The sequence below is a fragment of the Arvicola amphibius genome, chromosome 12 (assembly GCF_903992535.2).
Source record: "Arvicola amphibius chromosome 12, mArvAmp1.2, whole genome shotgun sequence".
Taxonomy (NCBI): domain Eukaryota; kingdom Metazoa; phylum Chordata; class Mammalia; order Rodentia; family Cricetidae; genus Arvicola; species Arvicola amphibius.
In genome coordinates this window covers 68891119-68912143 of record NC_052058.2, presented here as the reverse complement: position 1 = coordinate 68912143, position 21025 = coordinate 68891119, and the positions used below count along the sequence as shown (strand labels likewise).

At 44.7% G+C, this 21025-nt stretch overlaps 1 protein-coding gene across 2 annotated transcripts in view; it reads right to left on the bottom strand.

The window, feature by feature from the left end:
- Rgl1 (ral guanine nucleotide dissociation stimulator like 1) overlaps window positions 1-21025 on the bottom strand; it is a 248957-nt gene that overhangs the window by 54220 nt on the left and 173712 nt on the right. For both annotated transcript variants that reach the window (XM_038349180.2, XM_038349183.2), the window contains 2 exons: window positions 18453-18661; window positions 4603-4680 (listed from right to left, as the gene is read on the bottom strand). In XM_038349180.2, coding sequence (XP_038205108.1) covers window positions 4603-4680; window positions 18453-18661 — 287 coding nt within the window. The remainder of the gene's footprint in view (window positions 1-4602; window positions 4681-18452; window positions 18662-21025) is intronic.

Sequence of the window (21025 nt, the reverse complement as noted above, 5' to 3'; positions counted from 1 at the left end):
TTTGACTATTCCTGTGGCTAACTGAACCGGAATTGCAGATTTGATGGGCTCTCAACATTTGTGGCTGACAATGCTTCTTCTCACTGAATCCACTCACAGGTCAGCACACCCGTCACACCAGCCTCTGGATTCTCTTCTGGATATTCTCACAAACACCCATTGCCAACAGGATCCTCTTGAGAATCATTATGTTAGTGCCCTTTCATGGATGAACAAAAACAATTTTAAACACTCCAATCTCGTGGTTTCAAAACCTGAAAGTTCTTAGGACTCACTCAAGGATCTGAAGCTGCAGATTCTCGCCCATTAGGTCAGGTTAGACCAGCGGTTCCTAATGCTGCGATCCTTTAATACAGTTCCTCATGCTGTGGCGATCGCCAACCACAAAAATGTTTTAGTTGCTATTTCATAACTGTAATTTTGCTACTGTTATGAATCATAATGTAAATATCTAATGTGGAGGGTATCTAATAAGCCACCCTTGTGAAAGGGTCGTTCAACAACCCCTGCCCCCAGGGGTCGCAGCTGGCAGGTTGAGAACCACTGGGCTAGAAGCCGCTAACCTTCATTTCTAAAGAGTTTCCTGGATGCTGAGCTGCTGGTCATCAGTACACTGTGGGCATGGATGATTCCAGGCCCAACCCATCTGATGGCCAATATCATAATGTTTCCTGCCTGCACAAAGATTGTATGACCGCTGGCCCACAGCTCACATTCTTCTGTGAACCATTAGCCCTTCACAGTGTAGCCTCAGACAAGTGTCAGCCCACAGACTCTCCTGACCCACATGCAACGTCACGAAGTAACCCCAGCAACTCTCTCGCTTCTCCGAACTACACACACACTGAATTTCCCTGCTGGGCCCTGCTAGCTCCTCTGCCTGGACAGCCACTGCCCAAGTCTTGGCCACTCTTCAGACATCACCTCGTCCCTTAGCCCATCTCCTGTAGCAATAGTGTAATGGTTTCTCCTACCATACCTTGCCCTGGACTTCTAAAAATGTACATTAGTGTGTCTACTTTTCTGCATTAAAATTACAAAAAAGAAGCGTAAGATGTATAGATCCTACTTGGGGGTTAAAAAGAATGTTTTTCTGATTTTCACACCCACAGTCCCTACAGCGTGGGAACCATCAGTGAATCTTGCGAAGAGTTAAAAATTACACAGAAAAGCTCAATTCTGTTCCCACTCTCTGGTTTTTGACCCCAAATGAGCATTTAGCAGTAAAGATTGCTTTTGGGTCCCACAGTATCCATCCCATCTGCTCCAGAACACAACCTGACAGTGGCCATTTCTCCAGTATCTTCTAGATCATTCTCACCAGTGTAAACAAGAGTTCATTAAAGCAAACCACACGTGGTAAACAAACCAAAATGCCTTTCTAATCCCCAGATCGCATGCTGTAAGATGTCTGAATCCCCATTTATGGCACACCGGACCCTGTCCACACTTCCACACCTCCATCCACCAAAACCTCATGTCCTCGCTGCTGTGACCCACAGTACCGCTGGGCAGGAAGTCACCTCTCAGACCCCACTGCACTTGATAAGTAGCAGCACTGGACAGAGGGGTAACCCCTCTGCAACCCCCTTCACACATCTTCTCACCCACTCTGCTCACCCCCACAGCTGCTCTAGTCTCCTTCAACAAACCTTTTCTTTTCACTAATTCAAAACAATAACGGGAACCAAGGGCCAGCCTCTGGACCTTCTCTCCTCTGGCTCTCCCCCTTAGTTCCCAGATTCCAACCAGCATTAAGTACCACTAGGCCGTCCAAGTGAATACCGCCAAACAGACAGCTCAGCGAGACCAGACTCACTGATTACCTCAAAATTAACATCTAAGATTCATTTGCTGGCACACACTCCCACCAAATATGATCCCCACTCCCAGGTGTGTATAAAGTTCTGTTATAGCCCCTGGTGGTGTCCAAGCCCCTCTTTGTCTTCCAGGTCAGCTATCTGTTTCAGTATCTGCACAAGCAGAGTACCCCGGTCCTTGCTTGAGTCCAGACTCCCATCACCCCTCGCCTGGGCCCTTACAAAGGTGCTAACCAGGCTCCTTGCCTCTATCCCCACTACTAAGCTACTTCCATGTAGAAGTACGGCTAGCCTGAAAACTTAGGGTGCAGTGCTGTTCTCCGTGCCTTCTGTGTGCTTTTTACCTTCCTCAGAATCGAATTCAATGTCCTGTCCCAAGGTCCCTCACATCCTCACTTTATGTGCACCTTGCTGTGCTGCATCTCCACCCTGAGCACCTGCCAGTCATAGGCTGCATCTCCACCCGGAGTACCTGCCAACCATGCTGCATCTCCACCCTGAACACCTGCCAGTCATAGGCTGCATCTCCACCCTGGGCAGCTGCCAGCCACTTGCTGCATCTCCACCCTGAACACCTGCCAGTCATAGGCTGCATCTCCACCCTGGGCAGCTGCCAGCCACTTGCTGCATCTCCACCCTGAGTACCTGCCAGCCATGCTGCATCTCCACCCTGAACACCTGCCAGCCATGCTGCATCTCCACCCTGAGTACCTGCCAGCCATGCTGCATCTCCTCCCTGAGCACATGCCAGTCATTTGCTGCATCTCCACCCTGAGTACCTGCCAGCCATGCTGCATCTCCACCCTGAACACCTGCCAGCCATGCTGCATCTCCACCCTGAACACCTGCCAGCCATGCTGCATCTCCACCCTGAACACCTGCCAGCCATGCTGCATCTCCACCCTGAGTACCTGCCAGCCACGCTGCATCTCCTCCCTGAGCACCTGCCAGTCATATGCTGCATCTCCACCCTGAGTACCTGCCAGCCATGCTGCATCTCCACTGAGTACCTGCCAGCCACGCTGCATCTCCACCCTGAGTACCTGCCAGCCATGCTGCATCTCCACCCTGAACACCTGCCAGCCATGCTGCATCTCCACCCTGAGCACCTGCCAGTCATTTGCTGCATCTCCACCCTGAACACCTGCCAGCCATGCTGCATCTCCACCCTGAACACCTGCCAGCCATGCTGCATCTCCACCCTGAGTACCTGCCAGTCATTTGCTGCATCTCCACCCTGGGCAGCTGCCAGTCATCCGCTGCATCTCCACCCCGAGTACCTGCCAGCCATGCTGCATCTCCACCCTGAGTACCTGCCAGCCATGCTGCATCTCCACCCTGAACACCTGCCAGCCATGCTGCATCTCCACCCTGAACACCTGCCAGCCATGCTGCATCTCCACCCTGAGTACCTGCCAGCCATGCTGCATCTCCACCCCGAGCACCTGCCAGTCATCCGCTGCATCTCCACCCTGAGCACCTGCCAGCCGTTCGCTGTTTCACTGTATCACTCCACTCCCCGCCTGGGAGCCTCTTCCATATCCTCTCTGCCTAGACATTGCAGGGCTTGGCTCGCACCTCATACCACTGTGCTCCAGTGTCACCAGATCAAAGACCCTTTTCCTGGCACCTGCATGAGGCCGAGCTCCCCCAGGCTTAGACACTTCCTTGCTGCATTCTTCTCCACTCTTGTGGTTATTATGCTCCTCCCTCTGCTAAAATACAAACTTCTGAACAGCTAAGACTATTCACTTGTTTGATTTCCTTGTTTATTTTAGATCCCCTCAAAGACTACCTACTAAAGGGTAGATGCACAATACATTATCCCTGGGTAAATAAGTGAGTATTGTCAGATAATTTTCTTAAAAAGTAGGCATATGGGTAATTTTTAAAACCTTTTACATATACTTATCTTACTCTATTTTATTTGTATGAGTATATTGTCTGTGTATCACGTGCCTACCTGGTACCTTCAGAGGTCAGATGAGGGAATCAGATCCCCTGGAACTAGAGTTACAGATGGTTGAGTCACCATGTGGGTGCTGGGAATTGAACTTGAGTCCTCAGCAAAAGTAACAGTGGTGCAGAAGAATTGTCTGTATTCTGTCAATCATGTTTTAAATAAATGCTGATTGGCCAGGCAGGAAGTATAGGCGGGAAAACCAGACAGGAAGTAAAAATGATGCAATGAGAACAGGAGAATTCTGGGAAGGAGGAAGCTGATTCCTCCCACTCCTGCCCAGATCACCGAAGCAGCAAGATGTGAGCTACCCTACTGAAAAAGGTACTGAGCCAACATGGCTAAAATAGATCAGAAAAATGGGTTAATCAAGATGTGAGAGTTAACCAGTAAGAGGCTAGAGCTAACGGGCCAATCAGCTTTATAACTTACAGAGATCTCTGTGTTATTTCTTTGGGGCTTGCCTGCTGTGGGTACCAGGCAGGACAGAAACCCCAACAAGCAGGCCCCCTTCATGTTACAAACAAGTGCTCTTAACTGCCGAACCCTCTCTTGAGCCCTGGCATATGGGTATTATGGGGGACATCATAGTAGAACCCACTTCAAAGGAGTAAATAATTCTGCTAAACTACTTCATTTTCATTGGAGAAAAGGTCTCAGTCATACAGCTCAGGCTGGCCTCAAATCTATGCTTCTCCTGCCTTGGTCTCACAAGTGTTGGGATTGCAGGCATGCACCACTGTGCTCATGCACCCTGAGCTCAGCTAAGATGCTGTCCTGACTGACAGCTTGCAACACGCTAATGAGGAAGGAGACACTCACTTCCGGATCACAGCCTTGGATTCTGACGAACTTTGACTTCCATCTTCTTCACAGTTTGGGCCTGTCAGGTCTCCATACCTTTAAAGATGAAAACAGGCAAACAGAATCCATCAGAAAACTGCTCCACAGAACTTCAAGCACCAAGTAGCATGTCAGGGGGAACTAAGGAAATAAATATACATGAAGGGGCATTAGCAACAATACGGGATGGATGGACCAGTACACTCCAAACAGAGCCAGGATTTAACCATAATACTTCTTCAAAACGTTCTCCTAATACTCCACAGTTCCCGCAATTTCTTCTATTCAACAGGGCTTCATCTTAGCCAAGTGCATTAGACAGTAAAAGCTATAAAGAAGGCAGATTCCAGATGAGCTCTCATACACAAGCTTATTTCCACCCTCTGCTTTCTCTACATCACAGAGACACAGCTGTGTGCCACACTTCCAGACTCGGGCCACACGTGGGGGCAAAAATGCATCTACGAGACACTGGGAGTGTGGTCTTCTTTTGGACAGGTCAGTGTTGGAGGATCCTGGAAACATCCATGGACCTCAAAGGCTGGCAAGGAGACGAAGGCTGGAGAAAAGAGTCTTGTGTTGCTGGCACCAGGATAGCAGATGTGACTGTACCTCCACCAAGCCGGGCTGATCTAGACCCAGGAGCTGAGAAGAGGGGAACGGGGGTCCTTCTTTTGGGAAAGTAGTCAGTGTTTAGAATTTATGATTTTGTTTGTCACAGACTCAGATTTTTACTAAATAAGTTGATCAATTACTAAGTATACTATTAGTTTTTTATTTCACCCCACATGGGGGCTAGTTCATTTTGCATTAATACGTCACATTTTGTTGGAGATGTTGCTCAGTGGTAGAATGCTTTTGCCCAAGGCCCTGATTTCAATCCCCAACTCTGCAAGCAAAGTAAATTGACACCCAGTCCCTAAGGAAGGCATCATTAACTCAGAAGGGCTGGACTATTTCTGTAATTCCTCCTGCCAACAAGAAAGAATTCAAGAGTCCCTGGAGTTTAAAAAGCTGTTTGTCGCCCCAAGGTTTTGATACCAGAAATTCTATATTTGCTGGGTTTACATTTTTAAAGAGCACACTTTGTCTTGTATAATGGGATTAAAAGCTTCAGTACCCTATGGCTCATTGTTCCTAGGATTTACAAATTCTTTATAAAATAAAAGCCCACCATCTGCTTTGACTGATTGACAGCCTATCTGGTATCCCATTACCCCATCCTGACTAGTTCCAGGTTCTGCCTTTAGGCAACACACACAGACACACACAGACACAGACACAGACACACACACACACACACACAGACACACACACACACACACACAGAGAGAGAGAGAGAGAGAGAGAAAGAGAGAGAGAGAGAGAGAGAGAGAGAGAGAGAGAGAGAGAGAGAGAGAGAGAGAGAGAGAGAGAGAGAGACATCTGCTCCTTTCTCCAACTCATCAGCCTTATAGGTTTCTTGACTGCACAGGGGTATTTCCATGGTCCCGACCCTCCTGCCCTCTTCACCCTGTGTGGCACCTGCTAGGTGAGCATTTCTGGGGCTGCCTTCTGCTCTTCCTGAGACAGGAGCTCAGCCACATTAAGATTTCCTCTCCCCACATTAGCCAGGCAGGGTGGGAAACAAACGGGGCTCCTGGTAAACAAACAAAGTGAGATTCTTTTGGCTCTTCCCTTTGACCACCACCATCATGAACGGTGTCCTTACGGAGGATTTTGTGGTTTCCTGAAGTAGGAGAGACTGGGGAGGGGCAGGAAAGAGGGGGCCATCTGCAAGGCCTCCATGCTTTTCACCTCGCTTACAAAACAGGGTACTTGATATTTGTTTTGTTCTGTTAATTTGTCTATTAGTGTTCTCCCTGTGAATGTCTTTTATCTAGCAACCAGATAAAAGAACTGGGAACTGCAAGGGATATAAATAGAAAAGGAACACACACTTTCAAAGAAGAGATACACATTCGACTGCTCTGATAGCTTTCTTTCCAAAGAGTTTTTAACTCAGTTTCCAGACCATCCTGAATTTCTGTCTCTAGTTTCTCGTACTCTCCTGCTCTTTTTTGGTTCTTTTTGGAGCTGAAATAGAGGTTGGGTGGCACCAATACCTATCTCAGTTCCTCCCCCACAATGCGATGCCACAGTGTACTGTCAGTGGTGCCAAGAAAGACTAAGCAAGCATTCTTGCACATTAATTAGCCTGTTACCATTGACGATGGCTAAGATCATACAAGTATCCATTCTCTTCGCTGCCAGAGTGTCCACAGTTCACAACTAGGGCCAAGGTGATGGTCTAAAAATAACTCAGAGGCCTCCAAGAGCTGTCTATTATCAGCCATGGGTTTGAAGGGCACAGGCCAGTTGCTCAAATCTTGCTCCATCTGACCCATGGGGAAAGAAAGCCTCCAGCTCTGAGTTTACGACATTCCTGAGTTCAAACACTTCTTGCTTCTCCTGTTTCAATCCTGCCTCTAACTGCCACATACTTTGGGTTAAAGCAGTTCAACAGCCACTTAACTAATCTGATCTCTTGGAGTCTACCCAGTCATCACAACGATCCTGTTCAAGGAAATCAGACCAAGGCCTTCTCCATTCAGACCCCTCCCATGATTCCAATCACTCACGTCTCTCACAAACCCTGAAATCGTGCGCTCACTGTGCTCTGCCCATAACGCCCACATGGCCCCTCACTCACTGCTGTCCATGGCCTCCACCTGCCCCATCCACCACCAGTCATCCGCTCTGCCTCATGACTGCCACTTCCCACGACAGGCTCCCTCAGCCCTTGGGTCTTTGCTGCTGCCTTCCCTGGACATCCTGTTTAAAGTGCAATCTGGCTCTAATGCCACCTCCTTAGCCACTTGACTCTCTATAGTTTTTAATATCTTTTAATACTATATGCGGCCAGTGTTTTCCTGTTGGACATCCACTAGATCATGAGCTATATGGAAGTGGCATTTTTGACTCTTGTGCTCACTGCTCTTTGGAGCTTAAGACAAGGCAGCCAGTGTTCTAGCAAGGCCAGAGTGGATACAGTAACAGGCTGCTCCAATACAGGGTTCAGAGGCCATAAAAGTACCACCTGCCCCAACTCACAAAGGGCCTTAACCTGTCTGTGCTCTCATTTCTAAGGGTGTGGGAGCATAAAACAGTCATTTGAAACTTTAGCTATGACCATTCAAAACATCCAAAGTTAACATGAAGAAAGGTTTAAGATGTCCGAAGAGACACCCTGAGGTGGTTGTAGGATGAAGCAGCAAAGGTTCAGACAAAAGGGTGTGAGAGCCTTCTAGAACTGAAGGCACTGAGCAGGGGTGACTGTCTACTCTTGGCGCCTTTCTCATTGTTAGGAAGAATTAATGTTCTACAGGAAAAACAAAATGTATCCAGCTTTGGAATGGAGAGCTCATTAATGTTCATGTCAGAATCGGTTTTACCAGACCAGGACCGCCTCTTTGATGTTTCCCTGAACCTGCTCACGGCTTCCCATCAAAGTCCAAGGGGGTAAAGAGAGTACGCGTGGGTAAATGCTTAATTAGTGGCAGCAGAAAAGCTACAGACAAACCTGTCAACAATGTCAGCTCCAATTCCCACAAAGTCTCCTTAGGCCTTAAGATCAAAGCCCAACCCCCTTAGGCTACCACGGAGCAAGTGCTCTTCTTTATAAAACTTAAATCAAAACCCAAACAGCCAGATGACTCTTGACATGGTTTTCTCTGTTGTCATCAGGCAAAAAGACAGATTTACAAATGCCTTGTGCAGTATGGCTGTGACCAGTTATTTACTGTAGCCTAAAAGTTACCTGACTAAGAGGGGAAGAACCTTGTTTAAATAAGGAAGAGCCATCTCTAAAAGTTTTCTTATTCCTTATTTTATAAAATTTATTTTTATTTCATTATATGTTCATTGGTGTTTTGCCTATATGTGTATCTATGTGAGGGTATCAGAAGCCCTGGAATGGGAAGTACAGAGAGATATGAGCTGTCATATAGGTGCTAGGAATTGAACTCAGGACCTCTGCAAGAGCAGCCAGTGCTCTTAACCGCTGAGTCATCGACAGCCCTATCTCTAAGGGTTTTCTTTGAAAGCCATCTGATGTGCAATTCCCCTCTGTATGCTATGAATATGTTTTATTACCACTGGTTAATAAAGAAGCTGCTTTGGCCTGTGGCAGGGCAGAATTTAGCTAGGCGGGAAAACTAAACTGAATGCAGAGAGAAAGAAGGCGGAGTCAGGCAGATGCCATGTAGTGCCACCTAATAAGATGTGTAAAAATGGGTTAATTTAAGACATAAGAGCTAGCTAGGAATATGCCTGAGTCATTGTCCAAACAGTTTTCTAATTAATATAGTTTCTGTGTGATTATTCAGGTCTGGGAGGCTGGGAAACAAAAATGCCATCTCTGCCCACACCCCTCTGAGCAGATGAAGTATCTAACGTATCTGAAGTGAGGGATGCCCAGGGCATTGGGAGTTCAAAGAACACCCGAAATATCCACAGACACTGTCTCTCTGTAAAGGGATCCATTGAAACATCCAGGAACATCTCAACAGAAGCTACCAGGATGGGGTCATCCTGAAGAACGTTGTGAGCCCTACTTGATGCTGGCAAATGAGCCACTGGTCATAGCAGGTAACCTGCTATGTATGCCAAGAGCTGGACTGTTTCTTGTGGACTGTTTCCTTCAATTCCCATAATCATCCTACCAGGTGGCAGGAGTCTTTCAATTTCACAGAGGGTAAAGTATGGCCCAGAAAGTTTACATATTAACCCTGGACAGTACCACTGGTAACTGAAGCAGAGATTTGAACCTTGACAGGCAGGCCCTGGGCCCAGCACTAAGCCATTGCCCTCCCACGCAAGCTGTAAGGCCATATCTACTTGTTGATTTTATGAACCTGTTCATTGATTCATGAACTCACTGTTTGGCTGGCTCAGTCATCACTGGATGAGGATTGCTTATCAAGAACTACATCCAGGTACTTACTATTCTAGACATTAAGAATTAAGCATCAGCGGCTAGGGAAATGGCTCAGTGGGCATAAGTACTTCCTAAATGAACATGGTAATCTCAGTTCAAATCCCTAGTAGCCATGTAAAAAAGCTGGGCAAGGCTGCATACAATTAAAACTCCTGTGGAAGATGGAAACAGTACAATTGATGAGGGGGGCTATCTCCAGATCCAGTGAAAGACACTCAAGAGGATAAGAGAATCCTCAAATGAATAAAGTGGATTGAAAAGGATGCCTAACATCCTCCTCCTGGCTCTGCATGCCCCCCACACTTGCCCACACAGCACACGTACACACACCCAACACATATCAACACACATGTACACACACACACACACACACACACACACACCAGAAAAAAGGATGAAGAGCAACAACCCCAATCTATTTCCATGAAGCTCACACTGTACTGATGGGATATAGAGAACTATGAAGTAATTAGTCACACATGCTCAGAGTAAAACAATGGATGGTGTCTAGGCACCATGGAAGGTCAGAAAGTGCTGCTTCAGTGGGAGACATGACAATTAAGTAAAGCCCTCCAGAGAAGGAGTGAGCCACAGGCATCTCAGGAAAGAGTGGGTGCAAAGGCCTGGGCACAGAGGCAAGAGGGTGTTTTTTAAGGAACACTGAGGGGTGAGAGAGTGAAGAGCAGAGCAGACAGGCAACAAGGCCTGGTGTGAACACACAGGCCAGGATGGACTAGCACGTCATGGCAATAGTGGGTTGACTCTTCTCCCTTGTTTTCTACTATAGCCCTAGGCCTGGCATAGAAGACACTGAACACAATCAAGAACTAGTTTACCTTCTCCTGCTGTGCAAAAAAGAAAGCCTGGGGAGGGCAGAGAAAGGAAGGGGTACTTGGTGGGAACCGGGAAGACAAAAAGGAGGAAGTGAAGGAAGGGAGACCACATTGGAAGCTGCTGACTCAAGGCCCTCTGGGAGTCTGGATGAATCCCAGCCTCGGAACACTTGGGCACCCTTTCACTGACCCACAGGAACTCAAGTCAGGCATACGAAAAATGTCCCAAAGCCATCTTGACTCAGGAGAACACCATGCATGCAGCAGCTGTCTGGAACACCAAGTGCAGTCAGGAAAGGCTTTCTGAAGCAGCGCGAATAATGCCTTCCATGGAAGGCACTCCCATCTCCCAGGTCTGGCAAAGAACTGGGTCATGGTCACCTAGCCTACCTTGGGAAAGTCTGGTTCCCACTGCGAAGCTGGTTAGTGAAAGGGAAGGCATAAGTCACAGACAGAAGGCAGGGACGTATTCTAGACACCCTCTGCTTGGAGAAACAGAAGCCAGGATCCTTGAGTAACTTACACAAGTCCGAGAATCCCCTAAATTACATGTATTAGATTATTATTGACACTTTTTCTAAAGAAAGATTCCAGCGTTAGCAAGTAGACTTGTATGTGGCGCAGGGTGGAGGGGGTATGCGTGCAAGTGTGAGTGAGGTGGAGTGTGTAATGTATGCACTGATATGTGTGTAGGTGCATACACTCATGCACGTAGGCAGGGGCCAGAGAAGGGGAGGGGCATTCTCTACCACTGTGTGCCTTACTCCCTTGAGACAGGGTTCCTCACTGAACCTGGAGCTGGGCTGGCAGCCAGTCCCAGTAATCCTCCTGTCTCTGTACCCCAAGAGCATTGAGGTTATAGGTGGGGTTGGCCATTCCTGCTGTTTGGGTGGCTGTTTGGGATTTACACTCAGGTCCTTGGGCTTGTACAGCAAGTGCACTGGCCCACAGAACCATCTCTGGAACCTCCTAGGAGACTCTTAGAAGGGCTTGTGATCAACTCTCCTACCAACTGCTAGAAAATGGTCAAAACTGCTGCTTTAGATTAAGAGTTAAATTTAAAACTTTCTAGTGAGCACTCTAAATATCTACATTGTCTTTCAAGCTCTTATCAGTTTTCTAATTTCCAATATATACAAACTTAAAAGACTCCTTCAGAGTAATTCAACATTTCAGATTTTTTTAAAAGGCAACTGCATACTGCATGCATACAACATGCATAAACATGCATACCACATACTACATGCATACCACATGCCCCATTTGCTAAGTGTGAAAGGAGAGTAGGAAGGTCCAGCCCTACCTAAAGGAAACATTTTTATCCCGTAGGTCTTCCAAACCCCACTGAAGAAAGAGAAAGCAAGCCTGCTACAATCTAAGGCAAAGTCTTTGGCAGCGCCCCTTTAGTGTCTATGTTAGCAGAACGCCACGGCCATCCCATAAAGCAGGGTTCTGCTGTCTCTGCACGCGCCCACTGACAATTCCCACAGTTCAGCTGAGTAGAAGACAGACAGGTCCACTCGGAAAAAAAAAAATCAATCCAGTTACCAAAGTCAATCAAAGCAGCCATGGAGAAAACTTATTTGTGATTTCCCTTGTGTTATTATGGTCGGAGGTAACTCAAAAATGGTATCGGATTAAAGTTTTCTGGTTAACCCAAAGCAACTGGCAGTGCTTCCTGAGCAAGGGGACCACAGATGACCAGGCATGAGGCAAGGGGTAGACACCCACTCCGTGGCATCTTGGAGGCCAGGAGCAAGAGATTCTAGGAGACAACCTCCCTACGAAGATGTCCTTGTTTCTTAGTTATTGCCACTACAACAAACTGCCACCAACTCAGTAGCTTCCATCACCTTAAGTTTCAATGGTTAACGATGGTCTGAAGGCCGACCTGAGTCTCGGGGAGCTGAAAAGCAAGCTGTCAGCTGGATCTTGTTCTTTTATACATGCTCTAAGAAAGAATCGGCTTAGTCGCCTTCCTAAGGGCTCACGGCCTCCTTCCTCCACCTCTCTGCCTGCCATAGAAGGATGTGGAAGTTATTACAAAGGTTTATCTTCTATTGTTCCATGAGCTAAATCATTCTTTTCCATCCAAGAAAACATGAAACAGCAAAAAAATGAACCCTTCATAAAAGCTGTACCTGCAAATTTTTTAATACTCATTCTTTATGCTACAGATATTTTGATATTCACAGTTTCTCAAGGTTCTCTTCATTTATACTGCCCAGTAATCTCAGCGTTCCTTCTCATAGTCACAGGACACAAACTCAACCTCAATTCAACTAGTTTCTTTCCTCTCTTTAAACCAAAGCATATCAGAATGCTTTAGCTTTGCCCATAGAGTCATCAAAATCCAGACCTAGATATTTAAACTTATCTACTATTAAAAAGAATCTTTAAGAAAAAAAGAAATGTCCTTTGTTTACTAAGAAACTGCCATCCTTATCAAAATATCCAAGATGTCTGCATTTTGAGCTGGAAAAGAAAGAAAGCAATGAAGTTTTTGCACTAAGTTAATGGGACAAGCACAGAGAAGCCAACAAGCCATTAAATTTCAACATCTTCCTGAATCAGAGGAAAATGGCTCTTCAGTACCTTTGTCTACTTCTTCCCACCTGGCCCTGTGGGAGTTCAGGGGAGTTAACAAAGCCAATGGCATTGAACGCTAGCACCCTTAAGACAGGCAGAAGGACAGAAAACTCATCGGTGTGCAGTAAGAAGATTAAATCTGACCTTCACCAGCACCTGCTTCCTACAGCTCTCCCCAGGACAGCCTCTTTCCCTTGGCCTGGAAGAACAGGGTGAAGGTACTGATCAACCTTGTCTTAGGGACATAAACAAATTTATCACCTAAAGCACAGGCTTCAAAAGCCTTATGCTTCCTGAGAGGTCTCCTCTGAGGGAATTCACCTGCTATACAGGAGAATGTGACGCCTTCCATGCTGGCCTGAGGGCTGAAAACGGGCTTGGATAGGGTTTCTGGAGACCTGGCTCTCCCTGTTCCACACGATGTTGCCATTTTACTACTTAGTTATCAGAGAAAGTGGGACTGTCTGAGAAAATGGCAGAGTCCACACCTCTGTAGGACGTTCCCAACTCTGACTGACGATTGCTCGCTTGAAGCCGGCCTCTGCCAACGTCTGACATTAGGCATTTTCTGTGGTATCCAGTCCCCTGCTTCTTTAAACAGGGGAGTGGGGAGTTCATACTGCTTTGAGTGATGTGTAGAGAAAATAAAAATCTCAAAGTTCCAACACAGTCAACCCCCAATAAAGTAACTTCCGCTTGGGTTAAAAGGAAGCAAAGAGAGCCCTGAGTTAAGTCTGGACCATGGCAAGAGGCACAGCCAACAGGAGCCCCTGCGAGGCATCCACCACCCCAAGAGAGGATAATATAAACATGGAATTAGCTGTTCATGACTTCAAACCACTGTCTATTTATCAATTACACAGACTCGTATTAGAAAAGAAAAAAACAGAACCATGAAAAGATTAGAAAGAAATCCCAGAAAATAAACAGTTCCCTACACGAAAAGCCACAAATGAAATCTTCAGAGAAATCAAAGCCTGACTCCAAATAAGCCGTGCTCTGGTGGGAGAGAAACAATGCAACACGAATCTGTTCTTGTCTGGTGGTTACCGGATTAGCGCATACTGCAGTCAGCTTTCAGTGTTCCTTCCCGACCTGTGGCACACAGCACAAGAAAATACCTTAAAAATTCTACCTGAGGCTCACAAATGAGTCCACCAACTGACTGGTATGAAAATGGAATTTCAAACGATTATCTTCAGAATAGGTGAGTTTGTACAATAAATTGCTTCCTCTTCATTACAGGCATTAAAAATCCTAACAGCCAATTGAGGAGCGTAGCATTTCACGGAATCTACAGTTGGATTTCCGTGGAGACTTGAAACATGGCCATGAGATTTCAGTATGAGTAAGAAACAGAGTCAGGAAAAAAATATTCCTGTTGAGGTTGGCATCCACACAGACAAGGTTAAATTTCTGCAGAGAAAGCAAAATAAATGGGATTTATTTCTCTGAACTCCTGTACCAGCACATGTTAGACCTCTGTTTATAGTGCTCTGAAGGATGGTTTCCTTAGTCCATGTGCTGCAGCCTTATCTTTTGCAGGAAAATATTAAGTCCTGAAGGGTGGATCTAAAATTAATGGAACTGTTCTTTGTAATTTGAGGGTTCCTCCCAAGGAAAAGGAGTACAAAATTAAGAATACAGAATCATGGAGAGATTCCTGCCAAGTGAGGGGCCCCAGAGCTTAAGTGCCAGCAGCTTCACAGGACTCCATCTCTGAAGCCCCTCAGGGCGGAAACTAAACCGCTTACATCCGAGTCCCATCTATGCGCTGTCCTGCAGAGAGCTTTCCGAGTATTACATTACACAGGTATCCAGCACTTAATCCCCTCATTTCAGAAACAAGCAACGACTGAACTATGAGATCACACTCAAAGCCAGCCTTAAGCCCACGCACATGGTACAGACTAAATCTTAATTCTTCATTCAGCTGTGCTTCAACTGCTAGTTTGAATTCAGCACAACCTTAACCCGTATTGGATCTACTATTTGATCATTGTTATCCAGTTAGTATTTGGAAAAAAAAAGAGAAAATCCCAATTTGTCTATCCATAGAACAAAGAAAAGACATTAAAAAGTCACAAGACCAAACACTCTAATTCCCGTGTATGTGTCCAGTCTTTAAGCTGGACAGCTGAAGCTTACGTGGATGCCTTTACGCACTGTGGACATCTGTGGGCTATTAGCAGAGGAGTTACCTCCTATGGAGAAGAGGTCACTGATTTCAAAGGGAACTTGTAAGAGATTTTCATTTCCGCATACTGCCTGCTAACAATGACCAGGCTCCATCTTTTTACAGCTATGAGTATCGAAAAGAGAAAATTCATGTAATTCTCCAACTTCTATTTACAGATATGAACTATTATATAAGAACCTCGGTTAAAATGACTCACCAAACTCCTATGTTATTCTCGGATTAATATTTTGTCAAGTACTGTCATACAGAAAATGACACAGCTCCTTATACTGTAGCACGTGACACCATGACCAGATCAGTATACCATAAAGAATATATGCTTCATGGGTGTCCCTGAATGTGAACATACATGTGAACACTGACCCAATAATTCCTCTGTGTAAGTACCCACAAAAAACTGACCCAATGTTGGATCTTGTGCCCACAAATGTCTATGTATTAAAATCCTGATTCCCAGGGTGGGGTTCCTGGAAGATGGTAGAGCCTTTTGTTTGTTTGTTTGTTTGTTTGTTTGTTTGTTCGTTTCGAGACAGGGTTTCTCAGTATAGTCCAGCCTGTCCTAGAACTCACTTTGTACACCAGGCTGGCCTCAAACTCACTGAAACCCTCCTGCATCTGCCTCCCGAGTGCTGAAATTAAAGATGTGTGCCACCACCGCCCGGCTTGATGATGGAACCTTCACATGGCGGGGCCTACTTGCCAGTCTTTAGTTCCCTTCAAGAAGTGATGGTAAAACCTTAACCTTCCTTCTCTGTCGTCTATGTCCAAGGTGACCAGCTTCGCTCCACTCCGGACTCCTACCATGATACACTGACTTGCGACCGGACTAAAAGCAGCAGGGCCAAGCAACCGCACACTGAAACCTCCAAAACTTTGAGCCAAAACCAAACTTTCCCTTCATAAGTTGATTATGTTAGGTATGTGTCATAGTGACAGAAAGCTAGCAAATACTTTGAGGACAAACTTACTCTTTCTCATCAATAACCCTAACCTGGGATAGAAAGTTGTTTATTCAAAGTCTTTCTGAAGATAGACAGAAATATTACATAAAATAGTAATATACCAGTATTTAATAAACAGACTTTAAAATCAAAGAACAAATTAGGAAAAATATTTACAACACAATTATAAGCAAAAATCTAATTCATTTAATATACAAAGAACTATAATTAGATGATTAATAATTAGATTAAAATGGTTCAAAGGGAAAGAGTATAGGATGGGAAAAGAGTTCACACACAATAAAATGTTCAGAAAGTGTCCTTTGAAAGAGCAAACTCTACTTGTAAACACAAGAAGGAGGCACCCCAAACCACTCTTCAGTGGTTAGACCATAGTAAAGATAGCTCAGCTGAAGAGACAGACCATCACCAGCTAGGGAGCGTGCGGCCTATGGGGATGCTCGGAAGAGGACGGAATGGCTGGCGCAGCCCTCGGAAGGGCAGTCTGGTAGGCTTCTAGACCTCTACCCGCTACTGTAGTAGTCTGTCTTCTATGAGAATATCCTATAGGAGTCTCAAAGACATCCAGAAAATATGCATGTGTATAAGGACATTCCTTGAGTTATTGTGTTCACTGATTCTTAAAAAATAAATAAATAAAATAAAACTAGAGAGTACTTACTTCTGTCCATGAAATTCTCAACCAGTACCAGAAAGTCATTGAAAAAGAAGCTAGAAAATCCACCTGTGTGTGCTTAATTTGAAATAATCATTTGCATTTCTTGAACTTTCAATATGCTAGCCACTATAAGTCTTTTACATATGCTGATTCACTGAACAAACAAAAATAGTTCCAAAATGCATAAATATGCAAAAATGAAAATTGTAAGACACATTGTGTACTCTGCTTGACTCAGTTTCTATTATTTATGTGCTATAAATCTATACAGGCAGGAAGTGCTGTAGCTGCTGCTCAGCCTGGTGCCCTCTTACAATGCACTCAATAAACACTTCTAACAAATAAGCTTATAAAGACAATGTGTATGATATATTGTATATTGAGGATGTATACACACATATGCCTAGAAATTTTGGGAAGAATACAAAAAGGTGCAATGGGACTAGGAAACCAAGAGAAAAGAAAATTGCATTTTTGCTTTTACAATTTTCTAAATTGTGTGAACTTTCATCATATATATGAATTACTTCTATTTTTTAATTGTCAATACTGCATTATTTGCCTATTTAGACAGTGGCTTCTTTAATGTTTTTCTTTGTACTAATATTTATATTTTAAAACCTAATAAGCGTTACTTGAAAAAAATGCAATTTGAGAAAACTTTAATATTCCTTTTCATACCTTCCATAGTATAGGAATTTTTTTTAACATTTTCAACATGATTGCATACATCTTACAATTAAATACACACACATATACCTATACATATACAAACCCACATATATATAACAAGACTTACAAAAGCACTGGCTCCTACTTCCTTCCTTAGGCAGGAAACCCCAGACTACAAGGATCTGAATGAGAAGTCTCATGATTCTCAAAAAATTGTTTAGCTGACAGTTTTCTATGTCCCAGGATCAAGTCAACGTAACGATATATTTGTAAAATGTCTAAGTTTTAGACAAAATTAAGGGGGAAACAGTAAGATTTGTCCATATGTGAGTTGCTCAGGCACACATGCTCCTGAACAGCACGGGACATGGACATCACTCTTACCCATGTCCAGAAACACCCACTACATGGTGATTGCTGACAGTCTGCTTCCTCCAGATCTAGGACGGAGCACCGGACTTCACATGTATAAGCACACTCACAAGGAGATTACAGAGATTATAAAAGTTAACCCATATTGAATTTGAAATTAGGGGACAGCAGCAGAAATTAAAATGTATAAATAGTTGAATATGTTTATAACACCTACTTTAAACCCTTCTATTGAATTCTTTTTTATAGGTTTCAGATATTACTTGGTTTTTCTCTGTTTTTTCTTTTGATTCTGAGACAAAGCCTTGCCATGTAGTCCAGGCTGGCTCGGCTTCCCGAGTACCACGATTAGAAGCATGTACCACCATATCCAGCCTTTATAAATTTTTTGAATGAGATTTCTTTACCCTGGAAACAGACCATATCATTGACTCTCTGCATGCCCTCATTCCAAAGGTTGGGCTTTTCAGCTAATCTTTCCTCCTGCCTCCCTCCCAGCTTTCCGAGTGCCCTTGATAGGGAGCCCCCTCAGCTCCCAGGGTTCAGCACCCGCCCCTCATCCTACCTGTCCAGCAGCAGCTCCAGCACTTCCTTGGTTGAGGCGAAGCCTCTGTACGTCGACAGGAAGATGCTGATATAAGTAAAGTCATTGTCCCCGAAAGCCGTCAGCAGGTTCTCCACGAGCTTCTCCAGCGTGCCAGCTTTGATGGTCCTGATCTTACAGGTCTCATATTGACTGACTGTGTGGCCTGGAGGCAGCTGGTCCCCTTCAACCTATAGGATAAATCCATTATTTGCATTAGATGCCATGACTCCCTGATGCAAAACTGAAAACATTGTAATAGTTAGAATCAGTGTTCTGGTATACTCTCATACAGCTTCTCTGAATGTCCCATAAGGCAATGTGCTGTCCTGTGAACAGAGTGTGGCAGAATGGTAGCCAAGGAGGCGAGTGTGCGGAGGGAGCTTCCCTTTCTCTCTGAAGAGGGACTACTTCACAGCTATACAGTGGCTTCTCCTTCCACCCCTAGTGAGAACATGAGTGCTGGCAATACTTTAGCAGAAGTTTTCTATCATCTGGACAGAGTTTAGCAAATGTCAACTGTTTGTACTGTTAAAATCTTCAAACTCATTTTTAAAGACAGTGTCAGGCATGGTAAGCTAGAAGAGTCAATACATAATGGTTTTGGAAAGTTGAATGCTTCAAAATTATATGGATACACACATATACATTTACATACACATATACATACACACATATACACATATATGTGCATAGGGTTTGTGTGAGTCAGTTGACATCATGGTCAGCTTGAAAAATCAGCCATGTTCAAGTCTCTTTCCAGTGGTCCCCTATGGAGATCTCACCAGATCTAACAGTCTCAGTCCACAGACGGCAAGCTACATTCTATATTCATACCACCAGCAACCAAGAGAACTGGGTGGGAAACAGCTGCTCTGTGCAGCTTCTCCCAGGGAAGCAATGGAAAGGGTGCTGGGTGCACAGCCCTGCTCTCGGGAGATTTGCAAACACAAAAGAATATGTGCTGATGAGAAAGAGCTAGCACAGAAAAGAGAATGTTCAGTAACAGTAGATATCATTGTGCATTAATACACATAAACCATGATGTGCAAAGCTCAGTGATAAAATGTGAAAGGCTTGGACACTGAGGATGAGAGAAGAGAATCAAACTGCAGAAAAAACAAGGGTGTGCCTTGCATTCTCAGGAAATCCATGCCTAGCAAATTACATGCAGATGTCATTTTCCAAGTTGAACTCCTTCGTGGGTGCTAAGGAAACTGACCTTACCAAGAGGAGTTCTACAGTAAATTTGTTTCCAAAGCAAATAATTATTCTCATTGGTGCAAAGATTCTCATTGGTGCAAAGAACTACCAGGCGATTTATCTGAATTATAAATTGAATTACTTACTAAAGGTTGCCTAAAGTCCTAAACTGAAGCAGTCGTACAGAAATCAAAGTGGCAAGAATGACAAGGCAGACATGAGCCTCTAATGACGACGACTGTGGCTACTGAGCTCTGCATTTTGCTTTTCCTTCATCTGCTCTGTTAGAAGTTAAACTGCAAGAAGGCAATTCACCCAGGGATTGCTTTCAGAGAGACCCACATGTCCGTAACCACTGCGAGGTCAGATAGCTTAATGTCATGATGTCTAACTGCCGGTGGGAACTGGTGTAGGCCTAGGGGGCATGTGGTGCACGGCTCTGTTCCCTTACTCCAATTTTTTAAGTTTTCCGAGGATAGGGCTGGAGAGATGGCTCAGCAGTTCATGCTTCCCATTCCCCTGAAGACTCAATTTCAGCTTCCAGAACCCATGTCAGGCAGCTCACAATTACCTGTAACTTGGGCTCTAGGGGATTTGATACCTTCTTCTGGCCTTTTTGGGCATAAACACACATGTGACACACAGGCACATGCACATGTATACATATACACATGCAATACATACACATAAATAAAATAAAATGTTTATAAAAGAAAAATTTCCAACGACAGTGGTCTGATTTCTTTATGGCTCTTGGACTGTCGGCTCAGACCAGGGCCGAGGAGCTGTTCTCTGTCACTCTGTACTGGCTTTGCAGCAAGCTGGGCCTCAGGGTCCAGCTCTTCCCAGAAGCTCCAATTAACTTTTTTAAAAGCAGAAACAATGAGTGAAAGGTGGATGGTCTCAAACTCTAATTACATTTTTAATTACTAGGTACCAGAATTGATTTGACTATGTAACATAAAACATTAGGTTGTTTTGCTTTGTTTTGTTTTGTTTTTAAAATAAGGTCCTGTGTCAAGTTCAGAGACTACAGAGTTCAACAAAGTCAAAGACGTTTCTTTATTGCTGACTTCCTTGGGCTTCAATGTGTCCACACACAACGTTAGACTCTAGCAAGTAGTGATACACAGCACTGCCAGGCCCATTCCCCTTCATTCCAAAAGCATCTTACAGAGCTTCAGAATGAACTGCAATGTACTGAATTCATGTTTACCACTTTCTGCTTTAAGAGAGAAAAATATAAGTGAAGACATTATAAAATATAATGCCAATTAGCTAGGCCTGTGGCTCACACCTATCCACCCAGCCATCCATAGGCTAAGGCCAAAGGATTGCTGTGAGTTCAAGGT